Source organism: Amphibalanus amphitrite, unplaced genomic scaffold (genome assembly GCF_019059575.1).
Source record: "Amphibalanus amphitrite isolate SeventyFive unplaced genomic scaffold, NRLGWU_Aamphi_draft 001904F_arrow, whole genome shotgun sequence".
Taxonomy (NCBI): Eukaryota; Metazoa; Arthropoda; class Thecostraca; order Balanomorpha; family Balanidae; genus Amphibalanus; species Amphibalanus amphitrite.
The window spans coordinates 51,136-75,074 of NW_024883397.1; the positions used below are offsets into that span (position 1 = coordinate 51,136).

A 23,939-nucleotide genomic window follows, 5' to 3' on the forward strand; every position below is an offset into this window, starting at 1 on the left:
GTGTCAGCTGGACTCAGCGGCTGGATACGACCGATCCGCCACATCTCTGAGGGCTCGCCAGCCTCCGCGGCGCGGTGACTGCTGGGCGGCGGCCGGCTCGGGTCGGTGCTGCAGTCACTCCTTGTTCCACCGTCCCAGCCCGCGCCGCTGTGTGTTTGGCGCCGCGCTGGGACGCCGCCCGGCGCGCGGGTCGGGCCCCGGCTGCCATTACGGCGCCGTGATTTGTCTCCCTGTCCTGGCGCGGCGTGCTGTGGCGCGTTAATGAGCGGCGCGGGAGGCGGCTCAATGCCGGCACGGCGCGGGAGGCGGCTCAATGGACGCCGGCGGCTCACACGGGCCGGGCCGCCAAGCGCCGAGGAGCGCCGCCGCTGGCCGCCCTCAATGGTCACACTTTAATGAACAGCATGCTGAGCGGCACTGAATAACGGCGCTCAATAAGGGCATCATACAGCCGTCAGCCGGGCTTAGTGCGTTCCTGAGGGGACTGGGTGACAGCACTCACCGGTTTTCACGATCGCTCAGAACGATAGATGTACGTCGGATAGATGTACTCGGAGTAGATTACTGAGCTTAATGTCAGCTCGGCTTGATTAAGGCCGGACATTTTGGCAAAGGTACAGTTTTAGGTCGCCTGTGACCTGACCTGTCCCCGTCTGACCGCGGCCTGTGACATGACCTGTCCCCGTCTGACCGCGGCCTGTGACCTGACCTGTCCCCGTCTGACCTGTGACCTGACCTGACCTGTCCCCGTCTGACCGCGGCCTGTGACCTGACCTGTCCCCGTCTGACTGCGGCCTGTGACCTGACCTGTCCCCGTCTGACCTGTGACCTGACCTGACCTGTCCCCGCCTGACCGCGGCCTGTGACCTGACCTGTCCCCGTCTGACCGCGGCCTGTGACCTGACCTGACCTGTCCCCGTCTGACCGCGGCCTGTGACCTGACCTGTCCCCGTCTGACCGCGGCCTGTGACCTGACCTGTCCCCGTCTGACCGCGGCCTGTGCCCGGTTCCAGAGCCGTTTGACACGGCCTCCTGGCTGCTGGTGGCTCTGGTGGCCATCCAGGCCGCCGGCGCCGCCATCTTCATCTTCGAGTGGCTCTCCCCCATCGGATACGACATGAAGGTACGGCCAGCGGCGGACGTCGAGGGGCAGTACGGCCAGCGGCGGACGGGGGGGGGGCAGTACGGCCAGCGGTGGACGTGGGGGGGGGGGGCAGTACGGCCAGCGGCGGACGGGGGGGGGGGCAGTACGGCCAGCGGCGGACGGGGGGGGGGCAGTACGGCCAGCGGCGGACGGGGGGGGGGGGCAGTACGGCCAGCGGCGGACGTGGTGGGGGGGGGGGGGGCAGTACGGCCAGCGGCGGACGTGGTGGGGGGGGGGGTCAGTACGGCCAGCGGCGGACGGGGGGGGGGCAGTACGGCCAGCGGCGGACGGGGGGGGGGGGGGCAGTACGGCCAGCGGCGGACATTAGAGCATTGGACACGGCCGTCCCGCTAGATACCACTTAAAAGGAATATACCACTTTAACATGGAATTATGAACTGGATTAGCAGTTTTGTAGCTTGAGCTGAGACAAGCACAAATCAGGAGATTTTTACGCCCTAATGATCACCCATAGGCAAAGGTTTCCATTTCTCGTTCCGAAAAGAGTGCCTAAGTTGTAGAGGAATGTTTCACTTGTAGAAGAATGCCAAGAATGCAGCCACCTGTCGCAGAGGCTAAGCTCAGCCAATCAGTATGCAGTTGCTTTTGAACTACGCAGTATGATTGGTCAACGCGTAAAAATTTTCCGCGCCACCGCTAGCTACCCTCCATCAAGGATGGAATAAAGTTATTCCCATAGGCGCGGGAGCCGGGGGGCAGTGGGGGCAGCTTGCCCCCCCCCCCCCAACTCTGGGGCCGTGGGGGTGGTGCCCCCACAGCTTTGAGACGGAATACCACACTTTTTTGCAAATGTTTTCTTTTTTGTTGAAAAAGCCGAGGGATGAAAAACAAGTGGCCTAAAACCGGTGAGAAAACTAGATTTGGGGGTACCCTAGGTTGATCTCTATTATGGTGTGCCCCCCAGTCGGAAAGTAGTTCCCGCGCCCCTGGTTATTCCTTATAGGTATGCAAATAGTAAAAAATCCTTTTGTAAATATTTTCTGTTCTGATCATTTAAAGCATAAAAATCATAAAAAAGACTACATAATTTGAAGAAGTGGTATCGGTATATTTCCTTTGGGCGGCTGTTGGCTGACCGCTAGCCCTGCCGTCCGCAGTCCGTTGTGCGCGGTCTACACTGTTCGCCGACCGGCCTGTGGTTGTCGGCTCCACTCTGGACCGCTGAGCTGTTGCACTGTCACTGCACTGCTAAACTGCTGCACTGTCACTGCACTGCTAAACTGCTGCACTGTCACTGCACTGCTAAACTGCTGCACTGTCACTGCACTGCTAAACTGCTGCACTGTCACTGCACTGCTAAACTGCTGCACTGTCACTGCACTGCTAAACTGCAGCCACTGTCACTGCACTGCTAAACTGCTGCACTGTCACTGCACTGCTAAACTGCAGCCACTGTCACTGCACTGCTAAACTGCAGCCACTGTCACTGCACTGCTAAACTGCAGCCACTGTCACTGCACTGCTAAACTGCTGCACTGTCACTGCACTGCTAAACTGCTGCACTGTCACTGCACTGCTAAACTGCTGCACTGTCACTGCACTGCTAAACTGCTGCACTGTCACTGCACTGCTAAACTGCTGTACTGTCACTGCACTGCTAAACTGCAGCCACTGTCACTGCACTGCTAAACTGCAGCCACTGTCACTGCACTGCTAACCCAGCTAACAATTTGCCGTTGTTACAACGTCGTTTAAACGTTGTCAAATGGTTACCACAACGTCCCGATTTATCGTTGTGACAACGTAATTTTGTAGACTCCAGACAACGGCGTGACAACGTCATCCGACCATGCATTTGAATGTCATCACAACGTTTCTGTAACGTGGCCGTGACGTCCCAAAACTGTTCTTACAACGTCCCGCCAACGTTATGAAATGTTTTCTGTAACGTACCAACAGTGTTTCTGGAACGTTGTCACCACGTTTCCGCAACGTAACTACAAGGAGTATAGAACGCTTTGGCAACGTCTCTGCGACGTTTTTATCACGTGCGCACCACGTTGCCGCTACTTCGTATTGCCGTCCCTGCGACCCTGAGTAAACGTCCTAAACATTTTCGCAACGCCCTCTCAACGTGTTCGCAACATACTCAGAATGTGTTTCCGACGCTCTCTTCCCGTTCTCTAGACTTGTAAAAAAGGCATGTAAGAAGTGTATATTTCAATACATCATACAGGTCAATTTACACAAAAAAAAACGACGGCATCGGTGATGGGGCATGGGGCCCAGGGGCGCCCCCATGGGGGCGTGGGACGGAATTGGGTTCTACCGGCTCTGGCGCTAGCCGCTAGCACGCCAGAACTGATGGAAGTTCACTTCTTCACTAACCCTCGCTGGGAGGATCACTCGGCGGACCGTTAGGCACCGGCTCATTTGCGGCCTCGATGTCCCTAGGCAGCTGGCAATGCCTGACTAGACGGTCTGCGCACCCCCCGTTCCGGTCGCAGCTTCCGGACAGCCACTCCGCTACCGCATTGCCGACAGTAGGCCTGCCACAAGGCGCGCTGACGAGTTGCAGGACGTCTGCGGGAAGACATGAGGGAAAATCAGACATTCAATTCATGAAAAAAATCACAAAAATACCTGCACCACTTTCCGTAACAGTGCAACAGGCTAGATCAAACATGTCAACACCTTAGAGGCTAGAGCTACAATGAACTATAGCTTAGACCGCACGATATTACAAGGCACACTCTTGCAAATGCTACTCGTAAATGGTACTTTGACTTACCAGTCAGAGCAACAATCGCATCAAACGCAGACAACTGGCGCTATCTTTCATCTTCCAGCTATCTCAGCCGCGCCCGCCGCCGGCCCTCACTGCTCGCTCGCGCCGCGTAGACTGCGGCTCGGCCGGCTGGCTCTGAACGCCGGCCGGTGACACTGACGTCACGGCCCCTCAGGCGAGGTCAGGGCGCGAGCCACCGTTCGCCTGAGTGGCGGCCCGCGTGGCTTGCTGGCAGCCGCGGATAACAGCCGCGTTTACATAGGGATAGTTGCAAGCCTCTAGCTCCGCCTGTGATGTTGCAAAACATGCCAATGACGCTTTGCAATTTACACATGTTATATATATATATATATATATATATATATATATATATATATATATATATATATATATATATATATATATATATATATATATATATATATATATATATATATCGTTAAACAGCACCGCAGTTTTGGCTTTAGATAGTTTTCTGTTAAGTTTTTGTATCTTGTTGAAAGTTTTCTTGATTGAATCAGGAACTGTATTGATTATATCGGTTATACTCATTTAAGTCATGTCAACGCGTCGGAAAACATGACTTAAATGAGTATAACCGATATAATCAATACAGTTCCTGATTCAATCAAGAAAACTTTCAACAAGATACAAAAACTTAACAGAAAACTATCTAAAGCCAAAACTGCGGTGCTGTTTAACGACATATGCCTCAAAGAAAATATCCTGCCCAAATACTCTGATATATATATATATATATATATATATATATATATATATATATATATATATATATATATATATATATATATATATATATATATATATATATATATATATATATATATATATATATATATATATATATATTACAGAGCGATAGAGAGAGAAAGGTATCAGAATTTACTTGTAAAAACACCGCTAGTTATTCAGTACCTATAATGTCAAGGTTGTGAAAAACCGTTTTAGCAACGTGTTGGCGACCAACAGCTGACAACGTGAACAGTCCAAGTGTTAAAATATGTCAAATTTAACGATGAAAACTGAATATGCGCATTGAAAGTCAAAGAAAATGCATTATATGGCCATATATGTCACCATGCATTATCAAAATATAATGCTGCAAGTGCGCGGTTGCTGCAACGTACCAATAAAACGTTGTCACGACGTTTTACCACGACTTTCGGACCAAACCATGGCTTCACAACGTTCAGAACGTTGCTACACCGTAATTAAAACGTAATTTCGCAACTTACCGAAACACGACGTCGTGACAACGTTGTAGTAACGTTTCCTGTTAGCTGGGAAACTGCTGCACTGTCACTGCACTGCTAAACTGCTGCACTGTCACTGCACTGCTAAACTGCTGCACTGTCACTGCACTGCTAAACTGCTGCACTGTCACTGCACTGCTAAACTGCTGCACTGTCACTGCACTGCTAAACTGCTGCACTGTCACTGCACTGCTAAACTGCTGCACTGTCACTGCACTGCTAAACTGCTGCACTGTCACTGCACTGCTAAACTGCTGCACTGTCACTGCACTGCTAAACTGCAGCCACTGTCACTGCACTGCTAAACTGCAGCCACTGTCACTGCACTGCTAAACTGCTGCACTGTCACTGCACTGCTAAACTGCAGCCACTGTCACTGCACTGCTAAACTGCTGCACTGTCACTGCACTGCTAAACTGCAGCCACTGTCACTGCACTGCTAAACTGCTGCACTGTCACTGCACTGCTAAACTGCTGCACTGTCACTGCAGTGCTAAACTGCAGCCACTGTCACTGCACTGCTAAACTGCTGCACTGTCACTGCACTGCTAAACTGCAGCCACTGTCACTGCACTGCTAAACTGCTGCACTGTCACTGCACTGCTAACCTGCTGCACTGTCACTGCACTGCTAAACTGCTGCACTGTCACTGCACTGCTAAACTGCAGCCACTGTCACTGCACTGCTAAACTGCAGCCACTGTCACTGCACTGCTAAACTGCTGCACTGTCACTGCACTGCTAAACTGCTGCACTGTCACTGCAGTGCTAAACTGCTGCACTGTCACTGCACTGCTAAACTGCTGCACTGTCACTGCACTGCTGAACTGCTGCACTGTCACTGCACTGCTAAACTGCAGCCACTGTCACTGCACTGCTAAACTGCTGCACTGTCACTGCACTGCTAAACTGCTGCACTGTCACTGCACTGCTAAACTGCTGCACTGTCACTGCACTGCTAAACTTCTGCACTGTCACTGCACTGCTAAACTGCAGCCACTGTCACTGCACTGCTAAACTGCAGCCACTGTCACTGCACTGCTAAACTGCTGCACTGTCACTGCACTGCTAAACTGCAGCCACTGTCACTGCACTGCTAAACTGCTGCACTGTCACTGCACTGCTAAACTGCTGCACTGTCACTGCACTGCTAAACTGCTGCACTGTCACTGTACTGCTAAACTGCTGCACTGTCACTGCACTTCTAAACTGCTGCACTGTCACTGCACTGCTAAACTGCTGCACTGGCACTGCACTGCTAAACTGCTGCACTGTCACTGCACTGTTAAACTGCTGCACTGTCACTGCACTGCTAAACTGCTGCACTGCGACTGCACTGCTAAACTGCTGCCCTTTTTGTAGTTATTGTACATACAACACGCATCCCATGCCTCTGCTGAGTCGGAACGGAACGGACCTGCAACATTCATCAGCTTCTTACCCTGGTACTGGGTACATACATACCTACTCGTAAATGGAATATTTATTCACTAGTCACTTCCATTTTAAACGGCTTAATTGAAGATATGTTGTTATGTGCTCTCGCGAGAAACATCTCGTTACAATATCGTAGAATATTTTTAATGACCTTTCCCTCGAATAAAGAAATATTTTGAAGTCGAAACTAGTACATTGTCACTTATATTAAAGTAATATATTCTTATACACCTGATGATGGGCTGTACCCGAATGCACATGTAAATAATTCTTTCATTTTTGACATAATATCAAGGAGAAGGTCGCTTCAAAGTTAATTTATAGTAATATATTCTCATTGAGAATATTTCACTTTAACCCGCGCCCCGTAGGGGGGGGGGCCGAAACGGCCCCTCCCTGTCCTTTTCCGTCAATATCTCCTAAACGGCTGGAGATATCGCCACCAAACTTTCAGGACCCCTCCGAGCATCAATTTTACACATTGTGACCAAAAATTTTTCCAGAGGCTATGATAGGTTGGCCACAAATGACGTCAGAATGGCGTCATGTTCTGCCATTTTCGACCGAAAAAAGACCTTCGCGAGAAGACCTGTCAGGCCTACAGCTTTGAAGATACAGAAAAATGATCAACACATAAAAGGTGTAGAATTGACAGGGCTACAAAACTGCTATCTCAGATTTTTGAGATTTTCGAGTTTTGACCCCCAAAAACCAAAAAAGCATTTTTTTGGATATATTAGCCAAAAAATCCAAAAAGTTTTTTGAGTTTCGAAAAAACCGGAACATATGTGATAGTACCTACCGTCTTCTATCTACATACCAAATTTCAGATCGATAACTCCTTTTTTGGCCAAGTTATAGCGAAAAAAACTGTTCAAAAATGATGACGTCAAATTTTCAAACTCAATTTTTGGCAATTGTAGACCTCGTAGAGCAGAACAAAGACCACCATTAGACTCCCCGTGACGAGCTGCATCGAATCGATACCCAGTTTATGCAAAAATATCAACTTTGAAATTTGACCTAATTTGACCTGACCTTGACCTGACCTTCACCAAAATGTGACCCAGGCTGGCCCCAAAGGCTGCCTAACCCACATAATCGCATTTGTCATGTAAAATGGACCATAAAACATGTATCACACGACACTTTCATATTGTGACCCCCGGTGACCTGACCTCGCTGTGACCTGACCTGGTATCAGTGACCTCAGATAGTAAAGTATGTGTTTGACGAACAATGTACCATCGATGGTTTTCAATAAATTACCAATTTACTCGATTTCACAACACATTTCTTGAAATGCCTGTTAACGGTGAAAATCCGACCTTTGACCTGACCTGTGACGTCATCGGTTTGACCTAGGTCAATGAAATTTGGTCACAAGGTAGTTCCCCGGTGGGGCTATCGAATACCGTTTGAATTTTGAAAATCGGCCGGTAAATTTCCGAGATCTTAGGGGGGGCCGAAACGGCCCCTCCCCTACGGGTGGTAGGGTCCGCCGATAGCCCTACGGGGCGCGGGTTAAAAGTGAGAGAAGGTATACACTTTTCGACTACTAAATAGCTGTTTTCACGACGGGCTATCTGGCGAATGCACCTAACTTGGCCAAATCTGTACCTAATCTTTTTTACAGCACATATCTTTAAATTATGAAATAATTTCAGTGTTTTAGTCGATGATACTGTCTGATAGTATGACAAAAAAAGGCATATAAGCAATTAGCGCAACCCTAGCTTATAGCTACGAAGAAACACACGGAACCTTATTTGACCAAATTTCCACCAAATCTGACCAAATGTGTACCAAATGTATACCAGATGGCCGTCGTGAAAACGGCTAATATTTGTTAATTCGAGGAAAACGTCATCAATCAATATTCTATGATATCTTAAACACTTTTATTACCCTAGGAGTAACAACCGTTTTGTCTTTTGGAAAAATGCTTCAGGTCTGAATGTATTCATTGGCTGATCAGAAAAGCACGTTAAACTAGAGCAGAATGACTGAATGTGAGTTCCGACCTGTGGTGACTGAGGCTGCAGCCGGTGCTCCGGGCAGCCGCGCCGCGCCGGCCGCGGTGGTGGCGCGCCCCGTGCCCTGACCAGACGCCGCAGTGGCGCTGTTAGCCCCTCCCCCCTCGGACCGCCGCCGCTGTCAGTTGGGGGGGGGGGGTCGTTTCCGCCATCAGTGTCAGATGGCTGCCATTTCCCTGGCCGCGCCGCCGAACTTCCAGCGCCGTCAACACACGGCAGAGATGTTTCAATACCGTTCGCTGGGTGGGGCCGGGGACAGATGACCGCCATTTCCTCTGCATATCCTTTACATGTCCAATCAGCTATCGACAGCTCCTTTTTGCACCCAGGCCTCCGAGATCGCAAACACTCGAGTCGGCGATAGAAAACCCAGGGAAACGTTCAGTGTTTGTCGATCTTGTTTCGACAATCGGGTAAAGCTCTGTTCAGAGAGGGCATTTGTTCGCTGAGCGGGACTATGCGGAGCCAATGTATGCGGAGAGGCTAGCAGGCCCGCTGTCACCCGGGATCAGGTCAAATGCCGTATCACCACGCTAAAATACAAATGGGATTGAAAAGCTTCCACTTGCCGACCCAACCCCTGTTTCGCTTGCTATTGAAGACAACTTTGCAGTCAAAAATACAAGTTTTTCCAGACCGTCAAACGAAGCTGATTTTCGGCTTTGTATTTCAGTTCCTTGCCCTCCCCGTTCACGTCAAAGTAATAACTATGCTCATATTTAACCCTCGCACGACCAGGCCATTTCTCATAACACGAACGACCAGGGGTTGTTACGACCCCCCCCCCTGGCGTTTCGAAACGGAAGGTCGTAGAGCTTAGCGGAAAAAACCAACGGATTGCTCTCAACGAGATCTCGCGATTGGTGGTATATTTTTTGGTCCTAGGTCAACATTTGACCTACTTTTGACCGGTCAAAGGTCAAATTTTCGGAAAAATAGACTTTTTTCAACTTTCCGCGGCGATTGCGGCAAAACGGTGGGAGATATCGACTTGAAACCTTCACTATCGTGTTCCTTGATCAATTCTCTATCGTTTGGTATGTATTTCGTTTCCCTAGCTCTAAAAATGGCGCGTTGGGAGCGCCGGAAGTCGGCAAGGTCACAGTCGGCGGCAGAAATTCGAAAAATCAAAATTTAAATTTTTGAAATCTGATTGTATTTTTGGATTTGGAAGGTCCATTTGCTCCTTATAGAAGCTAATATTGCTGCATATTCCCATTGAGGTGACAAGAATTAGCAAAATAGTGGTTCGGGCGCTTTTCAAAAATAGTACCGGACGCTGTTCCTCTTATGACGTCATAACTCCGTGACCTGACCTGCCCGGTCAATTTTCTTGCACCACACGATAGCCAATGCTTGCCCCAACATGCATGGGAAGTTTCATCATGATCCATCAAACAATGTGGGTATCACCGGCAGAAAACCTAGGGATTCGGCGCACACGTTTGGTAACTGTCGGCCGGAGGCTGTACCTCTTATGACGTCATAACTCCGTGACCTGACATGACCCGATCAATTTTTTTTCGGCAAAAGATGCGCAAAGGTTGCCCCAGAGGGTATTGAAAATTTCAGCCCGCTACGACAAGCCGTTTAGCGTGCACATGGGTGGAGAACATGCCCCGGCCACCCCGGCCGTGGCCGGGGTAACTTTCAGCCTACCCCGGCGCGGCCGGGGTAACTTTTCCACTCTTGTAAATCCTAAAAGCTGTCGCCATACGAGAAAAGAAAACTGTCGTTTTTCGGATGTTGACTGCCATGGGCGTAATACTGCAAATCAGGAGGGTATTTACGCTATTTAGGTACTCAACTTACCATGCGGTGGCGTTGAGCCCTAGCACCGCGTGTTGTTGCCAATGCCAGGATTGCTCTCAAATCGTGTTCAGTTTCGAAAATTTGGCGCGCCTTCGCCGCACTTTTTTGAACCACTGCTTGACCTCACTGCCTTCGACTGGCCTGCCACAAACCGCAACCATACCGTCATCAGTGCGTAGCCGTCAGGATGCTCATACACCGAGCGTCCGTCACGCTTCGAGCTCGGACTGTTGTAACCGGAACGCGTGCTCTCGCCACGCGGAGTCCAACGCTCAAGCGATTGAGCTACGAGACTGGGACCGGTCGATATCCCTGGATAGACTCTCTGTTTGTCTTATAAGAGGTTGAGCCACCCAACATTGAAAAAGACTGTGTCCCTGGATGTCAGTGACCCATTTTAGTGCTTTGGTTCGAACGTTCAATTTTCTCTGTAAAGCTCCTACGAGGTGAGCTGTCATCTCTTTGTAGCTATTTTGAGACACAATAAGAAGCTGAAAACGCAACATTTACTCATAATGACTCATGATAGGTATGGTTTGGATATGTTGTGAAATTGCATAAGTTTAAGTAAAAAAATCACTTAAAAGAAAATCGCCTTTTCAATCATCGCCAACAATGTTATGAACCAGTATAGCGCCTTTTGGGGCGACTAACGGAGCGAGCGAGGGGGTGAGTCTTGCACGTGCGAAATTTCGAGGGGGTACCTCCAATCCAACTGACTTGTGCACGGCACCCTACTGACCGGTTTCTAGCGATGTGCCAAATTTGAGCACAATCGGCCCAGCCGTTCTCGAGATCTGGGAGCGGCACCCTGCACGTGCGCACGTGCAAAACGGGTCCCAACTGACTTGTGCACGGCACCCTACTAACTGGTCCCTAACCGTGTACCAAATTTGAGCGCAATCGGTCGAGCCGTTCTCGAGATCTGGAAACGACCCCTGCACGTGCGCACGTGCAGCAGCACCCCAACTCTGGCACATGGATATGCAGTGCCTAGTGGGTGCCTACCTACATGCCAACTTTCAGCGCAATCGGCCAAGTAGTTACCGAGATATTGCAACAATTACAAAACTGACACCTCTTCGTTTTGCACGTGGCACGTGCATAAGGGGTCACCCAATTGCATCGGGAATAGTCCAATACTTGGTAGAAGGAATGAAGCTACCCTACAAAAATTACCGCATGTAAATCGGTCAAGTGGTTGCTGAGATATAAGCCTCGCAAAAGCGTCCGCACGGCCGGCCGGCCGGCCGCTCATACTCAGAAATTTCCGTTAATCTAAGGAAAGACTACGCTCGCTTCGCTCGCTCCGTAATGATACCAGTATAACGCCTTTTGGGGCGACTAACGGAGCGAGCGAGAGAGTGGGCCTTGCACGTGCGAAATTGCGAGGGGGTACCTCCAACTGACTTGTGCACGGCACCCTACTAACTGGTCTCTAGCGATGTGCCAAATTTGGGCACAATCGGCCCAGCCGTTCTCGAGATCTGGAAGCGGCACCCTGCACGTGCGCACGTGCAAAATGGGTCCCAACTGACTTGTGCACGGCACCCTACTAACCGGTCCCTAACCGTGTACCAAATTTGAGCGCAATCGGTCCAGCCGTTCTCGAGATCTGGAAACGACCCCTGCACGTGCGCACGTGCAGCAGCACCCCAACTCTGGCACATGTGTATGCAGTGCCTAGTGGGTGCCTACCTACATGCCAACTTTCAGCGCAATCGGCCAAGTAGTTACCGAAATATTGCAACAATTACAAAAGTGACACCTCTTCGTTTTGCACGTGGCACGTGCATAAGGGGTCACCCACATGCATCGGGAATAGTCCAATGCTTGGTAGAAGGAATGAAGCTACCCTACAAAAATTACCGCGTGTAAATCGGTCAAGTGGTTGCTGAGATATAAGCCTCGCAAAAGCGTGACCACGGCCGGCCGGCCGGCCGGCCGGCCGGCCGCTCATACTCAGAAATTTCCGTTAATCTAAGGAAAGACTACGCTCGCTTCGCTCGCTCCGTAACAATGTCGGATACAACGCTCACCCTTGAACAAACACAACGTCCATTATTCCATTACCATGGGTCAGAATAGGGGTTTGTTTATGATGATCATTGACAACAACGTGAGCTTAGTCGTCTTTCCGACTATCGGTCGCCGGCCGGGGTAACTTTTTCAAACATTCTCCACCCATGAGCGTGCACTTCGAAAAAAACCTCAGGGGGGGGTGATACAACCCCCCCCCCCCCTAGGCGTTCTAGGGTTAATAGTCTATGTCCAAAATCGAGTAGTCTGGGAACCATATATAGAAAACTTTTCGCTGATGATACTTCAGTCACCGGTAACATACGGTTCCGACCGCTGACACTTCAGTCACTGGTGACATACGTTTCGGACCTCTGACGTCTGATAGCCTGGCCAGTGCCCCAGCCCTGCACTGGCCAGGCTATCCCGCTAGCCGGGATATTTGTCTCAGACCTTTGAATGGCGTCAAAATTTTCACACGAGTGGTTGTTTCATCATCTTTTCTTTTAAGTTTTAATCCCGCAAAGAAACATGAATGAAAGGCCAGCTAGCGTTGGCACAATACAGAGAAGTGTCTTTACATTCGGGTACATCGTTTTCTAAAAAAAAAGACCAATTTACCACACTTTCCCCCGCATCGCTCTCTTATACACATAGGTCACTTAGAAGATGAGACAAAACTAAAGCGTTATACAAAAAATACGGCTGTTTTTATTGGATACGCAAAACGACGTGAGAAAATGTTGAGAAAATGTTGACTTCACCAACATAGCGGAGCTGTTTGGCCAGCGCGGCGGCCCGCGCCGGCCCGAGCGGGAGTATCTAGCCAGCGACCTCGGTCCCAGCGGTGGTGTCTGTCCCGGTCCCAGCGGTAGTGTCTGGCCCGGTCCCAGCGGTAGTGTCTGGCCAGCGACCTGGTCCGAGTGGGAGTGTCTGGCCAGCGGCCCGGTCCGAACGGTAGTAGTCGTTTTCACGACGGGCTATCTGACGAATTTGACCAAATCTTCACCAACTCCCTTTTACTCGTACAGCAAATACCTATGTATCTTCATATCATGAATTTATTTCAGTGTTTTAATCGAAAACAAAGCCTAATAATTTGAAAGTGAGGTATATAAGCTTCCATGCAACACAAACCGATAGCTTTTTAGAAGTACACTGAGCATGCCTTGACAAAATCTGCACCAATTCTGCACCTAATCTGCACCAAATGTGTACCGGATGGCCAGTGTGAAAACGGCTATTATCTGGTCGGTGACCGACCTCGGTCCGATCGGTGCGTTTGTTTTTGTCCGTCAGGTGGCGCCGCCGTCCGACTACAAATTCTCGCTGTTCCGCACGCTGTGGATGGTCTGGGCCATCCTGTTTCAGGCTGCCGTGGAGCTCGACGTGCCCCGAGGCTACACCGCCAGGTCAGGGCACTGTGGGACGGCCATACCGCCAGGTCAGAGCACTCTGGGACGGCTGTACACCGTGTACTGTATCTTGCATCTTGTATCTTGTATCTTGTGTATCTTGTATTAATCATCAAACAGACATAGCCCAATAGCAGGTCAAGTCACATAGTTGTACACACTTGACTAGAAAAACAAGACATATACATACAGTGCACACACATACGCGCGCGCACACACATAGCCTACACTCAGGTGATCATATACACTGATCATATACACATCAACCGTACATATACACTGCACAATGTACAGCACACGGTCAGAGCAGAGCCATGAGAGAAGTTTTAAGTTTTAACGATGGCCAGTATTCTTCAATTTGCTAAATAAAAACAACATGTGTCAATTGAATTTACAATAGTTGGAAAGCACTAAAACATTTTTCTTTGCTGATTGCCCATTTAATTGTACAGTTGACTACCGAATGATGTTCCACTCCTCAGAAGTTATCAGCTGAGTAGAACGGTAAGTTGTGCCGTTTATCACGCAATTAATCATGTTTTTTGTAAACGCTAGGTCACAGCATTTAGTTGTGAACTCAGTTCGTGTGATGCGGCACAGCCTATCACTCCAAACAATTAAATGCCTGTGAAAAGTGGAACATCGTTCTGCAGTCACTGGAACTGTGCGCATCGTACAGATAAGTGCACAATCCCATCCGCTTTTAAAGCAGCCCGACATTGTTGAAAACCAATCATTCAACTCCTGATAATATTGATGCATCGAGCGACACAGATAGGATTAAATTTGAAAAGAAGGTGAAGAGTGGCCAAGACAGATAGCTACACGTACCTAGCATTTATGCCAGATGAAACACCTACATATGTAGCAGATCAGATGAACCTTCCGAAATCCGGTTTGTAGGAGCCGCAAGAAAACAGGCCCTTGTTCGGAAATTGTCTGAGTTTGAACTATGCAAATCAGTTCAGCTAATTAAAGTCGCGCCAAGTAAGTGTTAATCAATGTAATCGCTAATAGCTATCAGCCGGGAGGAGCTCGTCGCACCCCCCCCCCCCCCAACCGCCGCGCGTGCTCTGCTATATCAGACCTCGGTCCTCAGTTGGGCCCTAGCGCTCCATTACCCGGCATACCTTTGTCGTGGGACGTAGAATAAGCCAGGTGGAGACACGAAAACACCATCATAAAACACTGATCATTTCCAGGCAGTTACTTAACTACTTAGATCGTATGGTTACGAACTAGCAATAGTTACCGGCTGCGCTGCGCTGGACAGGCTCATGGACAACTTCTGGGCGCCGTGTTACCGACTGTGTGGGCGCCGTGTTACCGACTGTGTCCCGTGTGGGCGCCGTGTCACCGACTGTGTGGGCGCCGTGTTACCGACTGTGTGGGCGCCCTGTTACCGACTGTGTGGGCGCCGTGTTACCGTGTTACCGACTGTGTGGGCGCCCTGTTACCGACTGTGTGGGCGCCCTGTTACCGACTGTGTGGGCGCCCTGTTACCGACTGTGTGGGCGCCGTGTTACCGACTGTGTGGGCGCCCTGTTACCGACTGTGTGGGCGCCTTGTTACCGTGTTACCGACCGTATGGGCGCCCTGTTACCGACTGTGCTACTGTCTGCGGTACCAGGTTCATGGCCAACGTGTGGGCTCTGTTTGCGCTCATCTTCCTGGCCATCTACACGGCCAACCTGGCGGCGTTCATGATCACCCGCGAGGAGTACTACAAGCTGGACGGCATCGACGACCACAGGGTGAGCTGAGCGCGCCGGGGCGGCCGCTGCGGCACAGGGTGCGGGGCAGTGGATACTATACAGCGGATATAGGACACAGGGCAGCGGATACTGTACACTGGACAGCGGATAACGTACAGTGGACAGTGGACAGTGGACACAGAGCCCAAGACACCACACTATTATTACTGATATATGGACTCTGGACACAAGACAGCGGAAACAGTACACGGACACTAGTATAGACACATGACGCTGGACAGTACAGAACACTGCAGGCATTGGACAGACGCCTCGTGCCGCACGCTGGGCACCGGTAGCAGATATTGAACGATAATGTGCGCTTGTGTTTGTTTTCATACGATTTATTCGGACACCTAACTCTGTTCCATTAAATTTTCCGGATCCTAGGGGGATCAGAGTCGGATCCACCGTCGCTCTGTAAGCCAATCAGAAAAGTGCGGGTCGGGCAGCGGCTGTCACTTGAGAAAACAAATTTACAGTTTCCGATTCTGACTTCAGCTCAGCCATAACTCTTTGGTTGCCGCCGGGAAGTCCTCTCGATCTCCTGTCAGTACCGGTTATCTCTTATCCGTGTGTGGTGACTGGTGGTAAACAAAGCGAACTGGCGGCCCGGCGGACATGTAATGGGGGATAGGATAACGGGAGAGCTGGTCGTCACAGCTGGCGCCGGCCGCCCGCAGCCGCCGGGGTATCGATGGCCCGATCAGCCGGTCCTTCTCAGAGCTCTGTCCTCTCCCTCTCCCGGAGCTCTGTCCGCGCTCTGTCAGCCGGCGATCCTCTCTCTCTCTCTCTCTCTCTCTCTCTCTCTCTCTCTCTCTCTCTCTCTCTCTCTCTCTCTCTCTCTCTCTCTCTCTCTCTCTCTCTCTCTCTCTCTCTCTCTCTCTCTCTCTCTCTCTCTCTCTCTCTCTCTCTCTCTCTCTCTCTCTCTCTCTCTCTCTCTCTCTCTCTCTCTCTCTCTCTCTCTCTCTCTCTCTCTCTTCTCTCTGGACACACGGGGGACGGCAGCGGGGAGGGAGGGGGGAGGGGCGCCGCCGTCCATAACGCAGAACACGCCAAGCCATGCAGCTCCAGCTGCACCAGTTCGTCACACACGCTGTCAACGAAAATAACAGTCGGCTGTTGCCATGGGCTGTCTGTGAACGGTTTTTGGTGAATCCATGGTCCATGTCGTCTTGCCTGGCGTTAAATCTACCTTAGCTAAAATGAATTAGGAATAGCTATTTTTACGATATTCCGAATAAGTACTAGATCTGCTCTCACCTACATGAGCAGCTGTAGGGATATTGCCTCATACCCCCAGCGTGGTACTGGTTAATACATATGTATGTAGATGCTGCCTGCACCCCTAACCCGTTCTCCCCTGCTGCCCGTTGCCCGGCCGCGGCAGCTGCGGGACCCGCGCTGGAAGGACCCCCATTTCCGGTTCGGCACCATCCTGCACGGCAACACGGACTCGCTGCTGAAACAGAACTTCCCCGAGATGCACCACTACATGCTCAAGTTCAACAAGAGCAGCGTCGTTGAGGGCATCAAGGCCGTCAAGAGCGGGTGAGCTGCCGCCGGATGCCGCGCCGCCGCCGGCGGGGACAGGGCAGCTGTCAGCAGCAAACAGCTGCACATTTGACAGTTCACCAGACTTCTTACTAAAAACACCATATGTGTTACGTTTTGCTGTATTGCTTCCTCATTTCTATTTCAAACGTGTTCTGATAATCTCCAATGGACTAAATCAGACAAAGAACTTACCTTCAGACAAGAAACTTACCTAACAGTTTTTGCCAATAGTGCCTGTTCCTAGCCGTACGAATGGTGGCACAGTGTACCATCTGTTCCTCTGTGGCAGGGAGCTGGACGTTTATCTATGACTCCTACATATGTTTGCAGGGAGCTGGACGTTTATCTATGACTCCTGTGTTTGCAGGGAGCTGGACGCGTTCATTTACGACGCCACGGTGCTCGAGTACCACGCCGGTCAGGATGACGAGTGCCGCCTGCTGACCGTTGGCCAGTGGTACGCCATGACAGGTCAGTGGTCAGTGGTCAGTGACAGGTCAGTGGTCGGTGACAGGTCAGTGGTCGGTGACGGGTCAGTGGTCGGTGACAGGTCAGTGGTCAGTGACAGCCGACAGGTCAGTGACAGGTCAGTGGTCGGTGACAGGTCAGTGGTCGGTGACGGGTCAGTGGTCGGTGACAGGTCAGTGGTCGGTGACAGGTCAGTGGTTGTTGACGGGTCCCATTTCGCCCGGTCTGCCCTAGGCGACGTCCGTCTGCTGGCCCAGTCCACTATGAGCTGGCGATTTTACACCGATACGGCCGGACCGCCTATTAGAGCCGCAGACCTTAGAAACAGCCTTTAAAGACACCACTCAGCCGTGGAAATAATTTCAAATGATCTCATTTGTGGAACGATTTTAGATTCCCGAGTAAAACTCCGACGACCTATAATTGCTTTCGCTGGGAAATACCAGAGTGGAAAAGACTGAATTGGACTGGAATGGCCTGGGCTGATGTGTTGTCTCTCTGGCAGGGTACGGCGTGGGCTTTCCTCGCAACAGCAAACACATCGACGCCTTCAACGAGAGGATCATGCACTACCGACAGAACGGGGACCTGGAGCGGCTGCACCGCTTCTGGTGAGCTCCGTCCCGTGCAGTCGTACAGTACAATCATGCAGTCAGTCAGCCAGTCACTGCGAACTGAACTGTTTGCGGAGCAATGCTTACCCCTCTCGGTGCCATGGTGGTCACCCAGGTGCAATGGGCGTGCATCCTGTTTAGTGAACTCATGAAAGAAGAGATGGAACTATATGCTGCAGAGGACCGCTTGTCGATCGGCGGAGCATTTGCCGAAATATAAGGCGGCAAAAATCGCTACGGCCCGCGAGGTTGTGTGGGGCCGTTCATACTGTGATTTTCCCATTGAACAACAGATAAAGTTGCTCGCTCACTCGGTGAACACCAACTGATAAAGGTAGCGTTGACACATTGTCATCATCGAACCCTGGTAACTTCAGACTCACCACGCGCCACCATAAAAACAAAGCACATCTGATGCCGTTCATCATGCAGCTAGGTTTTCATTTCACTTTGATATATTTCACACATCGGCCATCGCACAGTCAACATTACTCTCACGGCGGCGGCAGGGCACCGCGCTCACACAAAAACAGCCGGTAAGAAGCTGCTTAGCACGCCCATGGGACGCACCTTGTCCCGCGCAGCGCGAACCGGCCTGGTGGGGACGACCGCCCCTGCCCGGCCCTGTCCCGTCCGCAACGCCTCACAACGCGGTGCGGCCAAGGCACCGGGCGGCCCGGCCAGCCAGCAGCGCGCCTGCGGTGATACTGTGCCGCAATGATCGTACCTTCACTACTGGCCGCTAGATGGCAGTAGTAAGACGCCTGCAGTGATACTGTGCCGCAATGACCGTACCTTCACTACTGGCCGCTAGATGGCAGTAGTAAGACGCCTGCAGTGATACTGTGCCGCAATGACCGTACCTGCACTACTGGCCGCTAGATGGCAGTAGTAAGACGCCTGCAGTGATACTGTGCCGCAATGACCGTACCTCCACTACTGGCCGCTAGATGGCAGTAGTAAGACGCCTGCAGTGATACGGTGCCGCAATGACCGTACCTGCAATACTGGCCGCTAGATGGCAGTAGTAAGACGCCTTCAGTGATACTGTGCCGCAATGACCGTACCTGCACTACTGGCCGCTAGATGGCAGTAGTAAGACGCCTGCAGTGATACTGTGCCGCAATGACCGTACCTCCACTACTGGCCGCTAGATGGCAGTAGTAAGACGCCTGCAGTGATACTGTGCCGCAATGACCGTACCTTCACTACTGGCCGCTAGATGGCAGATGTAAAACGCCTGCAGTTATGCTGTACCGCAATGATGAGTACCTTCACGCTTTTGGCTGCAGCAGCGCGCCTGCAGTTGAAGTGTGTGCCATGGCGTTGGGAATTCTCTCCGATAAGCGTTGAGCGATTCACTGTACCCTACGTTGAGCGTGCCCGTCGACTACGTCCTTGGAGATCGGTCATTGTTCCGCGTGGCGATGGAGCGCGCCACACCGGTGGCCCTGTAGACTCGGATCCTGTGCCAAACGGCCTCGCAGGCATTGTGCGATTTGTCCTGCAGGGCAATTGCGAGACGTCTTGCCGAGTGCTTTGGCTATTCGATTTTAATTTTATTTATTAACGCATAGGTACAGCCCTCAGCAGACTGCGTGGTAGGTACTCTTTTTTCGACAAAACCGATAATAACTCAGAGGCTATGCTATCAGTCGGTCAGAACTCACTGCCAATAGGTGCGCCATGCTCCACTCCTTCGATTAGGTGTATCACTAAACAAAGTATGCGCCTCGTGTGGCAACAAAATGCAAAAGTTTGTTTTGGGGGCAAATACAAACTTTTGGGTTTTATTGCCGAACTAGGTGGAAAATGAATACGCTGATAACGCCAATCTAAGGCGCGGAGTCTCGCGCGTCTTGCTATTACGATTTGCGAATGACCGATAGCATAGTATTCGCATTATTCTCGTTTTTGTCGAAAAAAGAATACCTACCACGCAGTTTGCAGAGGGCTGTACATATATTTCATATCGTTATGACATCCAGTGGAGCATTCTCCGTCACGACAGTAGTAGTACCTATTACTTACAATGGAAGAATCTGCCATGGTGTATGCATCTACGTATACCTAGGACTATACGCTAAATGCAAGAAAGCAATTAGCAGAGACCCTATAAACCAGGCGACATACCTAAATTGCGGCGAGGCGAGAGTGGCTGAAAGGTAATTACACCAGGTAATTGGGTAATTACACCGTAATTACACCAGCAAAGCTATGGCAGTGGCATAAAACATAAAGAGCACAAACACATTCGAACTCAAACGTTTTACCAACCTAGTCCGCTATAAGGATACTTTGCTTGTTATCGCATAAGCGATGGTGATTAGATATGAATGAATGAATGAATGAGTGAATCTCGGAAGTGGTAGGCGTAGCATATTTCCTAATAACTTACATAAAGATGGAAGGCACACAATCAAAATATTGCAAAGCTGTAAATTATAAACTACATATGTTCATTGGATGCCAATTTTATAGTAGTTAGTAACTAGTAGGTATGATAGTCCGATAGTCGGTCTACGTATATCATAACAGCATTTTAAACCCAACGTATTCGGTATTTTGTTGGTATTATCTATGTTGAAGGAGCATTAATGCTTAAGATGCTTTGAAGAAATATGATATTTCTATGAAATGACTTTGATTTTCCCTATTATCTCATTGGTTTGATTGCTATTTGATCATTGTTGAATGTTGATCTCCAAATGTTACGTACCTAAGAACTTGACATCACTGATGCATGTTACATGAAATAGGATACCCTGTACCAGTATGTTGTGTTGAACGGCACAGACCCGATCAGCGGCCGAGGAGCAGCAGTAGCGCCGCAGCGTCACATGGCCGTGTGTGTGTCTGGCCGCAGGTTCACGGGCGCCTGTCGGCCCGACCAGCAGAAGAAGTCGAGCAGCAACCCGCTGACGCTGGACCAGTTCCTGTCGACGTTCCTGCTGCTCGGCTGCGGCATCCTGCTGTCGGCCGTGCTGCTTGGCTGCGAGTACCTCTACTTCCGGTCAGTGGCGCGCCGGTCCCGTACCTCCACTTCCGGTCAGTGGCGCGCCGGTCCCGTACCTCTACTTCCGGTCAGTGGCGCGCCGGTCCAGTACCTCTACTTCCGGTCAGTGGCGCGCCGGTCCCGTACCTCTACTTCCGGTCAGTGGCGCGCCGGTCCAGTACCTCTACTTCCGGTCAGTGGCGCGCCGGTCCCGTACCTCTACTTCCGGTCAGTGGCGCGCCGGTCCCGTACCTCTACTTCCGGTCAGTGGCGCGCCGGTCCCGTACCTCTACTTCCGGTCAGTGGCGCGCCGGTCCCGTACCTCTACTTCCGGTCAGTGGCGCGCCGGTCCAGTACCTCTACTTCCGGTCAGTGGCGCGCCGGTCCCGTACCTCTACTTCCGGTCAGTGGCGCGCCGGTCCCGTACCTCTACTTCCGGTCAGTGGCGCGCCGGTCCCGTACCTCTACTTCCGGTCAGTGGCGCGCCGGTCCCGTACCTCTACTTCCGGTCAGTGGCGCGCCGGTCCAGTACCTCTACTTCCGGTCAGTGGCGCGCCGGTCCCGTACCTCTACTTCCGGTCAGTGGCGCGCCGGTCCCGTACCTCTACTTCCGGTCAGTGGCGCGCCGGTCCCGTACCTCTACTTCCGGTCAGTGGCGCGCCGGTCCCGTACCTCTACTTCCGGTCAGTGGCGCGCCGGTCCAGTACCTCTACTTCCGGTCAGTGGCGCGCCGGTCCAGTACCTCTACTTCCGGTCAGTGGCGCGCCGGTCCAGTACCTCTACTTCCGGTCAGTGGCGCGCCGGTCCCGTACCTCTACTTCCGGTCAGTGGCGCGCCGGTCCCGTACCTCTACTTCCGGTCAGTGGCGCGCCGGTCCCGTACCTCTACTTCCGGTCAGTGGCGCGCCGGTCCCGTACCTCCACTTCCGGTCAGTGGCGCGCCGGTCCCGTACCTCTACTTCCGGTCAGTGGCGCGCCGGTCCCGTACCTCTACTTCCGGTCAGTGGCGCGCCGGTCCCGTACCTCTACTTCCGGTCAGTGACGCGACGGTTCGGACGTGCGCTCCGAGCGGGGCACGGGGGGGGGGGCTACAGAGCGGGGCACGGGGCACTGCTGATATCAGCTGGCCGGAGAGAGCGGGGCACTGCTGATCAGCTGGGAGGGGTGGGGAGTCCAGAGCGTGGCACTGCTGATATCAGCTGAGCGGAGAGAGCGGGGCACTGCTGATATCAGCTGGGCGGAGAGAGCGGGGCACTGCTGATATCAGCTGGGCGGAGAGAGCGGGGCACTGCTGATATCAGCTGGGCTGGGCAGGCGGCCCACAGTGTATGGCACGCTAACCTCTGCACCGGCACTGAAACGCCGCGCCGGAGGACCGGACCCGGCGAATACTGGCGATCGAACATTCACACGGCTCATCCTGTATTTCAACGGGTCACACTGGGCGTGTGCTGTAAGTGTATAAGTCAGTGCTGCGTAACACTAATGATAGCCCATCAAAGTTGTGCCGTGGTGAGGCCTGAAGTGGCGTGCTGTCTTGTTTCAGGTACGTGCGGCCGCGGCTGGCGCGGGTGGACCGCGTGGGCGGCTGCTGCTCGCTCATGTCCCTCAGCATGGGAAGGTCGCTCAACTTCCGCGGCGTCGTACTGGAGGCGCAAAACACCATGAAGGTACGAACACGATCCCTACGTACGGACGGTCCCTCGGACCCCTTGGAGACTATAGTCGGAAACTGCTCACCGCCAGCCCGCCGCGGAACAACCGATAGTGAATCGCTCAGCAGATGCCTAGATGCGGGACTCTGAGGAAGGATTTTGGTATAGCTTGTGCCTTGTGTGATTTTCACGCTTATTGAATTTGTGTTCCTTGACCCTTGTATGATCATCGTAATTCGTATGGGCATTGATATAATTACCCTTATTAGTAATGACATAATAGCTAATAACCACACAGTTCATGACGGACTTGTTAGGTATATGCACGGCAAGGTTTGTCAAGAGGCGGCGTCGGATCTCAGAGGGCCTAGGACACTTTGAGGGAGGCCGACGTGGATCCCTCCCCTCAACTCAGAGTTAACTCAGAGGACAGAGACCGTAACGGACGCTCGGGACCCCAGGTGGAACCTTTCCGGGCCTGCTGGCGCCATCCGGTATCGGTGGTGCAGTGTCCCGCGGCCCTCAGACAGTGTATGTCTGTGTGCCGCGCGGTAGTCGCTGACTGTGTATGTGCCGCAGCAGTCGCTGACTGTGTGTATGTGTCTGTGTGTGTGCCGCGCGGCAGTCGCTGACTGTGTGTGTGTGTCTGTGTGTGCCGCGCGGCAGTCGCTGACTGTATGTGTCGCGGCAGTCGATGTCTGTATGTGCCGCGCGGCAGTCGCTGACTGTGTGTATGTCTGTATGTGCTGCGGCAGTCGCTGCGCCGGTGCCGGGACGCCGCCTGCGACACCCAGCTCTGGCGTCTGAAGCACGAGCTGCAGCTGGCGCAGGCGCGCCTGACGGCGCTGGAGCAGCAGTGCGGCGCGCGCGGGCTGCCCGGCTCGCCGGCCAGCCGCCGCCGGCCGCCGGACGTGCGGCCCGACGACATCATGGACTCGAACCACGTCCGGAGGAGCCGGTCGGCCGAACGGTGGCCGCCGGCCGCGCCGCAGCACCTCCACACCAGGTGGGC

The 23,939-nt window shown here is 52.0% G+C and overlaps 1 protein-coding gene across 1 annotated transcript in view; it reads left to right on the forward strand.

Moving 5' to 3' along the window:
- LOC122375726 (glutamate receptor ionotropic, NMDA 2B-like) overlaps window positions 1-23,939 on the forward strand; it is a gene marked incomplete at its 5' end in the record, with an annotated part of 75,398 nt that overhangs the window by 49,961 nt on the left and 1,498 nt on the right. Inside the window, 9 exons of the mRNA XM_043355225.1 lie at window positions 1,014-1,123; window positions 13,770-13,882; window positions 15,516-15,639; window positions 17,030-17,190; window positions 17,564-17,667; window positions 18,170-18,275; window positions 21,145-21,291; window positions 22,819-22,942; window positions 23,683-23,933. Of these exons, the coding sequence (XP_043211160.1) occupies window positions 1,014-1,123; window positions 13,770-13,882; window positions 15,516-15,639; window positions 17,030-17,190; window positions 17,564-17,667; window positions 18,170-18,275; window positions 21,145-21,291; window positions 22,819-22,942; window positions 23,683-23,933 (1,240 nt within the window). The remainder of the gene's footprint in view (window positions 1-1,013; window positions 1,124-13,769; window positions 13,883-15,515; window positions 15,640-17,029; window positions 17,191-17,563; window positions 17,668-18,169; window positions 18,276-21,144; window positions 21,292-22,818; window positions 22,943-23,682; window positions 23,934-23,939) is intronic.